Raw genomic sequence first — 13,485 nt, 5'->3', positions numbered from 1 at the left:
TCTGAGAATTAATTTACATTTCAACACTGTTATTTTTCTCCCCTCTTGCTGTGTTTCCCATCACAAACAAGACAAAATATCTGGGTTTGGTTAAGGTTTTGGGCACAATAACCATTACTTTTTACATCTTTGAAGCAGTTTGAAAAAACTCCTACATTAAGAATGCTAAGTGACAGAAGAATCTGGAAGGCCACTCTGTGTTAAAGAGTCAAACAGCAAGGATGCAAATACAATGAGCTGCAGCATTAAACACATTCATAGATTGACTTCAGCAACAAAATAAAAATCAAAACAATACAAAGATTTTTTTCAACAGCCAGCATCCTACAGTGACTAAAGACTATCAAATCTGTGCTTTATAACCTCACACCAAAGAGGTCACAAAAATTCTTGGTTTAGTTCTTTCCATAAAGCTTTATTTTTAACAAGAACAAAAGCTTTGAAACATGGGAATATAACATAAGAACGGCCACCAGTTTCTAACTGCCTGCACTTCCTGCACTGCCTCAGAGAGCTGCGTGGTAAGTCTGCTTTGACAGTCACAGCATCAGGTTGGTGTGGAAAACCTCCATGGTGCTTCTGTGTCAAATGTTTGTCAGGAAACAGCAGCCAGGGAAAAGCAGGGACAACACTGAGCTCATCACTCATTTTCAACGCTGATCTCATCACTCACTTTCAGCAATCCAGATGCCCCCCGAGTTCCATGCTCACCGAGGTGCGTGGTGCCATCCCTGCCTAACCCACAGAGGCCTCGCAGAGATGGGCATACATCAAACTCTCTGCTCCTGTGAAGGCTTCTATCTACCCAGTGCACAATTGTCTCTTGTCCCCAGCAAATGCCACAGTATCAGAGCTAAGCTATAATCTGGTTTTCCTTCTGCCCAAAATACCCCAGTGGATTATTTATCTCTTCTGTCAATATTGTACTTGGACCATAGCTTTGTAATCAATGCAGATGGGATGAAACAATAGTCTTACAATTTGCTTTGTCCCTACGTGAGTACCAAACACCCTCCATACTCTTAAAATCAAGAAAACTTTTTCTCCTGTCACCATTCCCATTTGTTGTACTTTCCCTACACTGGCATGATTTTGGTTTTTTCCTAATCAGAAATCTCCCCAGCCCACTGGGGTTTCTGTGTGCGTGATGGCAAGTTGAAAAGTTTCCCCCACTGCAAACAAACATCACATGCACGCAAATCATGTCTTGGAGTGAAGAGCAGAGGCAGACACTAGAGGGAGGATCGACTCACAGACTGAGCTTTTGCCAGAGCAAATTCCTTGGAGTGGGGCTTCACCAAGGAGACGGCTCAAGTGGCATGCTGCAAGAGCCTGCTGGGCTCCCTGGCACTCAGGCTTGCAAATCACTGTCTGGACTGAAGGAGGAGGGCATCTGGAATTGAGAGTGAGCAAGACAAGATTTTGCTCTTTTCAAGGCTGCTCAGGGAACTATCCCTGCTAAATCCAAACACACCCATTCCAGGACAGATTCATCTCTGGTACTCACAGGTACTGCAGCAGCTCTGCACAGGGGCACTGGTAAAAATAAGCAATAGTTAATGATTTGTTTACTTCAGTGAGGTCCAATTGTTTTATATCTGGACACTGCAGTGCTTTAACATCACTGCATTAGAAAGGACAAAGCTCCATAATACACAGATCAGATGAAAATACATACCTAAATTACAGGCCCAATTTCAAATACATTCCAGCCTTTTCAGAATAATTGTCTTCAGCAGTTTGAATTGACAAATAACTATGCAGGGTTACAGGTAAGCAGTAGGACTACTTGGAAAGGAACACTGTCATAGTACCTTCCACCCTCCTGGGTTTTCCAAGAGCCCTCACTCAGCTTTCAGATGCTTGTTCTTATTCCTGTCCAGTCTCCAAACAGCAGTGATTGGAAGAGGGGAAGAAAAGAAAGGTAGCTCCTTCACCTTGCCAAGCTGAATTGCAAACAGATAGAAAATTTGGGCGTGGAAGACCTGAGCTGTACAGTGCAGGATGTGTTTGTGGTCCTGGACACGTCATTCAAGCTCAAGTAAGGCTAGAAAAACATCCCTAGGTCTGCCTAGACTTTAACCACTCCTAAGACTCCTAATGTTTGTCCCACCTGTCCTTGAAGGCTTCTAGCAATGAAGATCCATGATCTAAACAAACTGCATTTAAACTTCTCAGGGTCAGATCTCCATCTGCAATATGGAGACAATGCTGTTGCCTTTTTCCATAGACCTGCTGTTTACCAAGAAGTTTTTTAAAGGCAAAGACTTTCACTCACTGACACACCACAGTGAGAATTTATTACAGTGGTATCTCCAGATGCTGCTTGGGCAGCAAAGGTTGAAAGCAGCAAGTAGTTCACTGAGGAGGGGGGGAAGAACAGATGAAAGAAAAGAGATGAACACTGTAAACACTGGATGTAACTTGCCAATAACCATCTACACTTGACTGCAAATGAGGAAGATATTACAAATATGTTATTCTTTCCTTATAAGCCATTTCTGCTAACTTGCAAAGGCAGCAAGCTTTGGGATACATTCCATACGGAAAGCTCAACACACAGCTAAAATCCATTGCTAAATGACTTCGCCATCCCCTCTACTGTAGCATGATCCCTAAGTGGATCTATAGCCAGGAACCATAAAATGCCATTAGTCCTACAGAGAGGGAGAATATTTTCTTCCAAAGAATATACAGTTGGTCAGTGGAATTCACCCCGTGAGGCAAGAAATTCACTAAATGGCAGCAGCTGGTCCTTCACAGTATCATCTTTTCAGTCACTAAGAACTCTTCATTTCCCATGGTATAGTTTTTCTAGATTATACATGTCAAATCAATGCTTAGTTCATATAATCAAAATATGAAAAATACCTCTAATTATAAAAGCACAAGGCAGAGACAAGACTACAATTCACATTGTTATGGCTGCCAACATACACATAGGAGGAAAGATCTGGATTCTAGCAAGCCATCACACAAATCTCAAGCAAGCCCAGGTGTCAGGAGGAGTCATCACTTAATATGGACACATTTTAAAATAGGGGCCGTGAAAAGTAATGAAAAGTGATCCATACCTAACAAAACTTTGCACCACCAAGACATCAGTGAATAGTTAATCATCACTTCATGCCCAATCTTCCAACACGAATGTATCTATTAAACCGCTGTCCAGAACGATGGTATTTTTCCAAAAATATCCCCCTCATGACACTGTTTCATTGGTAGCATCAAGTTGCTTTACCTCCACAGTCCATAGCTGGTCTTCCTCTAAAGCAACACTCTAGTCAGCTTTCTGGAAAGTCAATTACACCAAGGTATATTGGTCTCAGAATCCATCACTAAGGTGAGCCCAGTGCAATTCTTGGCAGGGCTCACTCTCATGTCTTCCAAGAACACTATGAATTTTCCTTCTTACAGGCTTGATTTGCAAGCTTCTTGTCCTGTCCTTGTTGGACAGCAAGATGAATTGGCCCTGTATTCTTTAATATGAGCCTCTGGATCTCTACAGAGGAGTCTCTGTAAAGTGTTACCTCATCGTCTCATGGTACACTTTCTCCCCTTTCTTTAGAATCTCAGTTTAGAAAGGAGGTTATTGACCTCTGCTGACTCCCCCACTCACCCACCCCTGCAAAGGAACCTTTTCCCTTGCCTCGTGACAAAATAAGAGGCATGACCCATCCCCTGTAACAGCTGGTAGGCCACTGAAGAAACAGATGCAGTCTTCTAGAGGGTCAGCTCAGTTCAGCTGTCCCAGTTCTGATAGAAGATGCTTCATCGACATATTCTCTCACATGTTTTTGTACCTCTTAGACCTGGACTCCTGGAAGCTCCAGGTGCAGCTTATGTAATAGCATCCTGTCCTTCTCTATCTGTGCCCTGACTGCACAAGAACATTTACCATTCAAAGTAGTAGAGTTGAGCTTATGGCCACTACTCCTCCTCCACCTTCTGTCTCTATGTTTTATATCAGCTGTTGCTGGGTGGTATCAATAGAAAGGGCTGTTACACTCTTAAGGGATTTACCCATTTTTCACTTTTACAAATGATCAGTTTATTAGATGTAACAGATTTCCCTTAACATTATGTTTTTTCCATGGAATTACCAACTGGGTGCAGACTAGCAAAATTATCAACGCTAATAATCAGCATCAATAAAACATGCCTGTGAGTGAGCCAAAACTCTGGACCTGTTTTGTGGCTGTGCTATGTCCATGGACCACTTCTGTTGAGGGTAAGAAATAGCCAGGGCTGAGCCTGCTGCTGCCTGGCACAGCCCAGCCCCATCTCTGTGCCACAGGAGCTGAGCCTTAATGCTTTTCGATCCACGGGTCACAGGTTCAGCTCCCTGCTGCCGATGACTCACACAGGAGCTCCGAACTAAAACTAGCAACACCAGCTTTTTTCTAGGAGAGGATTGAAGAGCAGCATTGATCTCAATGAAATATTTCGAGGGCAGAAAAATTCCACCATGCAAAGAGTGCGTGACTTCTCTTTAGTTTATTTTATATTTTTGTTCCAGTTGTCATTTTGAATTCAAACTCTTTGGAAAGCAGGCATAATAGTCTTAATGATCCCATTGAGCAGTTTAAATTCAAATTGTGGAGCACTTGCAATACCATGCTGGCAGCACTTTCCATAAATTACTCTCAAATTCAATACGTTGCTTGACAAAAACAAGAATAAAGGGCTTTTTACTTTAAAAAGAAGAAAACTTGTATCATTAAAAAAAAATCTTTAAATTATAGTTTCTCTTTTCTGGTCCAATTTAAATTGTTACATAGTTGCTAAATTAGTGCTGTAATCCCTGCTTACAAATTGCAGAATTATTTTTAAAAATAGATGTAGTTTTACTGCAGGGAACAACCTTACACTTTAAACCTTATGTGCCGCAGGAAGCTGCTCTCGCACAGCTTTCAACCAGTGACACTCACGTGCACACAGGGTGAGGTTTACAATACCAGTCACACTGAAGCAAATAGCAGTCTCACCAGAGATTTCAATGAGCACAAATTGAGTTAACACTGACATTTTAGAATGATTAGCAAATTTAAGCTTTCCCAGGGTGCTCCATGGTAGCAGTGGCTCTTGTTGCACCATTTCTTAAAACATCAGCATTTCTCTTGTGTTCTGTTCTGAACTATCTTCTACTGAACTACAGCCATTGATAGTCCAGGAAGTTAGAAGATTGTAAGAGGAAAAAAACTGTCTAAGATATATCTTTTTCTGCTCACAAAACAAGTAACTGGGGGGAGGGGGGGGGTGAGGGAAAAAAAAAAAAAGGTGGAGCACTATGATCCCAAGTTCAAAGCTGGGGAATAGCAATAATCAGGGCAAGACTCCCATGCATAATTCTTCTTCCTTCAAGCACTTCCACAGCTTCAGTACTATGGAAAGATGAATTTCACCTGCAAAAAATCCTTGTAAGGGATCTTTGGGGATGGGTTTAAGATATTGTCCTCAATATCTCACAGCGCTTAGTAGAAATAGGAAACCTCGATCCCTGAGTCTCCACAGGGCTTTGCAGAGCATACCCACCATCTCACCTGCTCTAGCTTGACAGAAATTAGACTTTCTTTCTTCTCCTTCAATCAATCCTTCATCATTTCTAGCCCACCACTTCTCTGAAGTCTTTCATCTGACCCTGGCTATTTCTGCTTTCTTGTATCCTTCCCAGTCCCACCATGGTCTTCTCCTCAGGTGGGTCACATTGACTTGGACACAACAGAAGAAACCCTGAGAGGCCAGGAGCATCAGCAAGATCTTGCTGCTTTCTGTATTAACTGCAGGAGCTCAGCCCCTCCCAGCCCTCACCTCAGAGTGCACATCTCCAGCTGCCAACTGCCATACTGTCAGGAGAGGGGAGAAAGAATGGAGGAAAATTTCCACATCCTGGAGAAAGTTATCTGGACATCAAAGAACATCCCATTCACAAAACAGCAGCACCACTCTTGCCAGACTGATGTGTCTGGTTAACCTTGTGCTCAGACCTTATGATAACACGGTATTTGGACAGCAGACAGCTGGCACTGCTCAACATCTTGCTCTTCAGTCTTTTATAACAACAGTTCCACTGATATTACGCTTAGTCTTTTCCCTGCTCTCAGTCCAGTGTTAAAATCTCTTCAACTGCTTAGAGGAAGCAAACCAAATGTTGTTTTGTCAGTAATTTGCCCTGTAAGGGAGGGGGGAAATATACTGTTAACATACTGCAGACACAGCGTTCATCACGTGCACAGCAGTGCACTGGTTACACTAGAAACTCTATCAGGGTATTTCAAATGTTAACTTGACTGTCATCATGACTGGGAAACATCTGTCTCCTATTAACACTTCAGTTTTTACAGTTGCTTTTAGTTCTGCAGAAGAGTCTTAATGGAGAAGACTGGTACTCTTTTAGAAATAACATCAATAATGAAAGAATCCTTGGATGCAGAGCAAAACCAGCAAACACATTGGCAAAAGAACTCGCTGCACTCAGAAGATGTAACAGGAAATGATAGTGACGGGCTTTTGGGTGGGAGGATTTTTGTGTGAAAGAAATTAACTCTGGTATTCAAATTCCCATTAAGAAAAATATTTCTTTTCAAACAGGTGATTGGTTTCCTTAGATGTTAATTCAGACTTTTGGGGAATTTCATCTTACTTGGATCACTGATAAATAAAACCAGAAACAAAAATAACAAAGAAAACCCCTTCTGCAGGCTATTTAGGCTTGGTACTGACTAACCAGTAATTAAATACAGCTCTTCACAGAAATCTTAATTATGGCTTCACTACACCACAGCTAAGAAGAGTCACACAACAAACTGAGAAGATTAGCCAATTCTAATTGTTGAAAAACATTTATTTTTATTTTTGTGCATAGTTTTTGTGTGCATAAGGCCACAAGCACATCAGTGAATTATTAAAAAATAATCAAAGGCTTCAAGAATTTATATATCACAACTAGGCCAGTGTTACAAGGGAAGCATTAGTTTATTTTCTTCATATAAATTAAGCTTCTGTGACTTGTATAAGAGGTCAAGAGTTTTCAACTTGGGAAAATAGGGATGTGTGTTAGAAATCAGTGTGAATTAGGTAGACCAGAAACAAGTTTCACTGAATTACTCACACCGTGAACCCTGTTTTCTCAGCTGGTCACTGCCATGAATTAGCTGTGCAGTCACATCTGCTGCACCTTCCATAGGAATTCAGGTCCTGAGGAATCTGAGTCCAGGTACTTCAGTCCCACTGACTTTCTACAGATCTAGGATTCCTAGTATCCAAGCTATTTTCTGATACAGGGACCTTGGGAAACAAAAAATACCCCACCCACCTTCAAAAACCAAACACCAAAAAAAACCCCAAAACCAATCAACCAACCCACCAGAAAGAAAGAGGAAAAAAACCCCAACCAAAACAAAAACAATCAGAGGCCACAATTCAGCAGAACGTGGCTAGACAGGCTAGATTTTAAGGAGGTCATTAACTCTCAGAGTTCAGGATAACTGCATCACACATCTAAAGGCATCTAAAGACAAAAGCAGTCAGACTGTGCCTCATCAATTTAAGGGTCTCATTCATCTGCAAGAACAACTTGCAAGCCTAGCTCTAAGCCTCAGTGTACTCAGGCATTCATTATCCTACTGAAGCCAATGCAGGCTTCATTGCACTAAAAGATCAATGAGATATATGCTCTAGGACACAAATTCCTCAGGCCTAAAGCCAGTGGATGGCAGAAGCCTAGAGCCCTTATAGATCTGGCTTTCAACACAGCAGAGTCCTGAGCTTTCTGAAAGACACTGAGACAAAGGCTCCCAACACTTGCTTCTTCCACATTTAAGAGTTTAATATGTGCTTGAGTTTTTGGTTTTTTTCTTTACTGCATCAGACTGCCAGCTTCCTGCTTCCCATTTTTCACTCACAGTACCAGCTGCCCAGCTACATATATGTAGCCCCATCAGCATTGCCATCCTTTCCCCTGCATGTGCAGCAGCAGATGGATCCAGACGTGTTTTGGGTTAACTCCATAACCATGTTTTTGTGGACTGCATGGATAAACATTTAAAGGCCCCTTCTGGTTATATAAAAGGAAGCTATTAAACGTTTACTCTTTCCTCTGTACTCAGGGCTGCAAAGCCGTATCACAGAACATACAAACGCAGATGCAACCAGGCAATTATCGTTCCTTTAGCCCTTAAATAGATAGAAGATAAATTTGAAAGAAAATGAGGAACAGAATCCTTCTCCCTTTCCTTTTTTATCCTTTTATCTCTCAATGTAGGAAGTTTACTGAACCCTTGCCAACAATTCACTCAGGCTAATGAAGTGTATAAGTAATAGGATTAAATAATCTTAAACCATTACTACAGTGGCTAATGCAGATGTTTTCCCAAACTAAAGCAGATGAGTGCTGTAGAATGCGTGCTTGATTTAAAAAAGAAGAAAAGAAAGTATCAATCTGCAAGCAGATGAAGTCAATTCCAGCCTGAAGTCAATGAAATGTTTAATTCTAGTTACATAAAGTTGCTCCAATTATATTATGAATGCACCTTCCTAAAGTCTTCAGTGTTTTGCACGTGGTTAAACTTGCCACAAAATGAAGCTTAAATTTTTTTATGGTGCAATCATTTTAGTGCAAACAAAAATAGAAATTATTTAAAAGGTACATATTCTACCAAAAGACCATTTAGTTTTTAAAATCAATTTAACAAGGCCCATCTATCACTGCCATTGTAAACAAGACACAATCCTCCCTTTTTATATTCAGTATTTCAGTAACAATCTCACTGTGAAGGCTCTGTAGAAATCAAGAGAACAATGAGATATTGGTGGCATTTTCAGAAATATTATCATGTTGTTGCTCTAATTATCACTGGAATGACAGAAATGTCATGAAAAATATCAGTTTTTACTTTCAGAAGTGTAAATCCAATTCTGGAAGGGTCTTAGGTCCAATGTTCGTAAGAACTCAAAACTGGAAGTTTAAAGAAAGATCTGTCAGCGCTTTAAGAATGTTCCAGTGCTTGTCTTACTTTAAGTTACAAGGATAATCCTGATAAACTGGATGCTAAGGTCAGAACAAGCTTAAGCCTCAGGCACATTATGGGATGTTTCTTTAATTTGCACCTGTGCAACTGGTTTCAGCTACTTGTTATGGGAGTCTCTTAAAATGCGCAGCTCCTCAGAGCAACTGTTAATTGTTTGCTTTAAGACCTGTTGGAGGCATGAAATGAAATTTTAGCGTAATGTAAGCTTCAAAAGATATCTAATCCAAAGAACCTTAGTTCAGTAGAAAGTCTTCCATCAAGCAAGGCAAAAGTCTTGATTTTAGAAGTTTTAGTGCTTTCTTGCATCCCATCTCCTTAATCTTATTGGGCACCACAGTCCAGTCTGTAACCATTTTGGTATCAGGTTTCTCAACACAGAAAGCTGAGAACCACACTACTGCTAAAAAATGACTGCATAGTCTGCTCCTTACCGAGATGAAACAACCACAAAACCCAGCTCTTTCTCCTGCTGTGTCCACTTCATTTCAGAGGGAAGTCAGAGCAGAAAATGTAATTCACCCAGTAAGCTGAAAAGACCAGAGTTCTTCTGAAGACCATAAAAAAACCTGTTGCTCATGGTACTGCCACAGGGTTGTCAGATTTTAACTGTAAGGTAATTCCACAGCAATGAAAGAATAAATGTTTCCTGTGTCTATGCATTAAAATCAGGGCACAAAGAGGAATGGGTACTCACAATGTAGCAGGGTTCACAGTAGGCTTTCTTCTCCACGGCGTAGAAGGGCTGTCCCCTCAGCTTGCTCTTGCACATTATGCAGGTGAAACACTCCACATGGAAGACTTGGTCCATGGCTGTGCAACCGGTGCCTTCTCCAACAACATTCTCCCCGCAGCGGGCACAGCGTCCTGTCACCAGAGGGAAAGGACAGGAGTCAGAGCAAGCCCCTTGTCCCAGCTGCACGGGAGGTCCCTCCATTCGCCCAGGGCTGGTGAGGGGGGCGTAGCAGCTCAGTCCACAGAAAAACAGTTTGTGCTACTGCTGGCAAAGATCCAGTGCCACTGAAAGGCACTCTGGTGCTGGTCCATATGAAAAGATCTAGAAAGGATTGAAACTGGCTCCCAAGACAGCACTCATGTCAGTCATGCTGCTGCAAGCCAGCAATCATTGTAAGGATCTTGAGCTTCAGATACAAACCACTCAGTTATCATCTAACCCAGCTATATAGTCATCCTCAGGTCCTCAGTTAGATGGGATAAACCTGTGCCTTAAGCCTTGCTTCCACATGAAAGGATTTTGTCATAGGAGGCCTCATAAAGCTATCTGGTGGCAGCTCAATTTAAAGAGAAGTTTTTGCTTGTATAGCTTAAACCAATTCTCTCAATGGAGCCGATTACTTTTTTTTTTTCTGTTCAAAGATTAATACAGATTAAGATATTCTGTCTATTTAAAGCACAGAAACTATTCCTAAAGAAACCGATGTGCAGGTATTTTATTCTTACCATCCTTCAAGAAAGGTGTATCAGAAACTGCTGGTAAAGACTCTAAGTACAGACAGGCCTTAAGAGCTCTGTCTGTTTCTGAAAAAGGTCCTTAATGACAGATACAAATGCATAACAAGAAGTCTGTAGACATGCACATACAAAAGGCTTGCTGCCTTGTTCAGATTGTTGCTAAAGATGTTATGTGGCAGATAGTTTTAAAGTGAGGACAAGATTTCCTTAGCTCATGGGAAAAACATTTCCCTAGGGAAGACTGTGATGCAGAGATGATGGAAGAGGTGGGTAGAAGGCACACCTTAGCCATTTTTCTCTGCCATTTGGGTTCTAGAAAATGGAGGTAGCCCATTAAGTTCTGATGTCCTTACATAACAGTTGATGTTGAAAATGGAAGGCCTCAAGGACAAGGTCAGCCATATTACACAGGAGAACCCCACCAAAGGTAATAGAGCAACTATGATTTGGGGCATTGCCCCACTCAAAATGGTACTCTCCAGTTTAAGAATAACTGTGGTGACACCAGCCTTGGGACCCTGCACTTTTTGAAGGCTTCATGGGTGGAGTGGTGTGGTCAGTGAGGGCGGGAAGGGAAGCAAGAGCTGAGGTACAAGCTGAGTTCAATACAGAATTATTCATAAAGACATACAGAATTATTATGTACCTGATAATAATTACAAAATCCAGTAATGATACAATGCTCTCTCATACCATGGTCTGTTTATTGGCCTTTTCATGCAAATACTGCACAACATCTACAAGTTAGACTTGTCTTGTCATCCCAAGAGCAGGACTGCTGCCCTTCACTGTGCACTGACAATGTCCCCACAGTCATGACTTCTTTCCTGCCTGTCCCACACTCCAACAAGCTACATTCAGGGAACAAAGCATGTAAGCTACTTTTGGATTCCTCAGGATGTGGCAGGATGATATATATACACATTTGAGATATATTAGGAAAGCTTGGAAAAGAATCCAGATCATTACAATTTGCTACAATGGCATAACTCTAACTGGCTTTATACAGGACAGACAGTTCCTGGCTCAGACAGATCCCAGCTTGAGCAATGTGGAGGGATAACTCACCATATGAATCGAGACAAGTCTGGAAATCCCCCAAATGGAATTAATAGTGATGTATTTAAACTTAGCTTTCCTTAGCATTTGTTATTAGGGTTTTGATTGTCACTGTTGTGCTTTAATCACTCCACTGTAACACTTCTAGAGAGGACTCCTTTTTTATGAGCAGAAAAGGAATTCAGGTTTCCCAGCATGGTAGTGAGGCTACAGAGCATGGGAGAAGAATGGAAAAAACCATGAGGGCTAGGAAGAAAAAGATCCAAACCCACTGGAGAGAACCACAGGAGCAAGCACTGCACTGAGAAGGAGGCAGAAGACACCTCCTGATTACCACAGGAGAGCCCTGCTGAGCCCTGCGTGTGGACAGCACAGAGCTGCTCCAGGGCCTTCTCCAAACATCTCGTGTAGCTGGGCTGTAATACGAAGAGACGTCTGGGGAGCAGTTAATATCTCTATATATAAAACATGAAATTGAAAGCCATTAGTGTATTACTTTACACAGTGTTTTTCCAGAGGGAATATTCCGCTGAAGAATTTATTTTCCCTAGTGTGCCATTCTGTGATCATCCGGTATTATTTTTATGAGGCATTTGGACATGGAATAATGTAGTGTCTATGCAAACACTTCTCAGCTTTCTTTGTTAACATCTGAGCAGAACATGTGGGAATCTTTTCAACCCCTCCTTCTCTTCTCACATTCATAATTTAGCCAGCTCTTGTGTGCTTCAGCATTTATCTTCCTCTTTGACCAAGGCATCTCTCCATTTGCTGAAGAAGCTGTCCACATGGAGACCACACTTCTGGCTGCACTTGTATCAGGAGACCTGGGTCTGTTTCCTAACTCAAATACATTCTCCTGTAATCTCTGACAAGTCACTCAGTGCCTTTGTACCTCTGTGCCCTCTTTCAGCAAAGGGCATAAAGACATCTTCTCTGCCTCCCAAAGGTGCCCTGAGGCTACATCCCCCCATGGCTCTGAGGCATTCCCCAACTACAGTGCTGGTGGTCACATACAAACCAAAGAGTAGCACAACATGAGTCTTGGCCAACTTCTCCCCTTTAAGTTCATTTCCTGAGGCTTTCCATCCTCTTTCTGGGTTTTTCCACAGAAGATTCCCACTGAGGCAGTGACAGACTTAACCTGTCAACATTTATGAGAAGTCCAGTTTCTGCTATTAAGTACACAGACAGAAATACTCCTATAAACTCTCACACAGGAAAGCTTAAAGAAAGCTTCCTTTTTTGTAAGTTTATATGCAAATTGTAACACTGTGGCCTTGAGCAAACCATGTTTTTCATGAGACATGGCCACTCCAGTGAGAATCAAAACACATGCTCTGTGCCTAGCAACTGTCCCAGCTGACTCACTCACCCAAAAGGTAAAAGCAAATAAGCCAAAATATTCAAATTTGTGAGCTTACAGTTGGATGGCTGGATCCACTTAAAGGCACATGGGCAAATACACAACCGATCTGGTTCTCAGCAATGTGATCACTGGAAACTGACCCTGTGCAAACCTTGGTGCAATCTGGGAACTCACAAGGCTTCTGCAAGAACCTGCCTCCCAACTCCTGCAACTCGCTCAAATGTATTTGAAAATGGCTATTAGTTTCAAGTGTTGGTGAAGGAGGAACTGACAAGCAGACAGGCACATGCACACAGGCAGTGCGATTGCACAAGCCTCATTTCCTTAGAAAACCAGAAAAACCCCACTAAAAACAATGTATCTATCATTATGTCTGATAAAAACAAAACAAAGGTCTGCTTTTCCTCTGTGCCAGTTACCAACGGCGAAGGTATTTGTGGTTGGGCTCACCACAATTAAGTGCCCACACATGTTCCCCATTTTAATATTTTCACACTGTCTCAAATAACCCAGTCCGTTGTGTGCAGAATACCCATGAGTGAACACAGAACAAGTTGC

At 41.8% G+C, this 13,485-nt stretch overlaps 1 protein-coding gene across 6 annotated transcripts in view; it reads right to left on the bottom strand.

Moving 5' to 3' along the window:
- LPP (LIM domain containing preferred translocation partner in lipoma) overlaps positions 1-13,485 on the bottom strand; it is a 322,361-nt gene that overhangs the window by 34,357 nt on the left and 274,519 nt on the right. For all 6 annotated transcript variants that reach the window (XM_053985940.1, XM_053985939.1, XM_053985937.1 and 3 more), the window contains one exon: positions 9,724-9,893. In XM_053985940.1, coding sequence (XP_053841915.1) covers positions 9,724-9,893 — 170 coding nt within the window. The remainder of the gene's footprint in view (positions 1-9,723; positions 9,894-13,485) is intronic.

Source organism: Vidua macroura, chromosome 10 (assembly GCF_024509145.1).
Source record: "Vidua macroura isolate BioBank_ID:100142 chromosome 10, ASM2450914v1, whole genome shotgun sequence".
Classification (NCBI taxonomy): Eukaryota; Metazoa; Chordata; class Aves; order Passeriformes; family Viduidae; genus Vidua; species Vidua macroura.
This window is presented reverse-complemented; position numbering and strand designations above follow the sequence as displayed.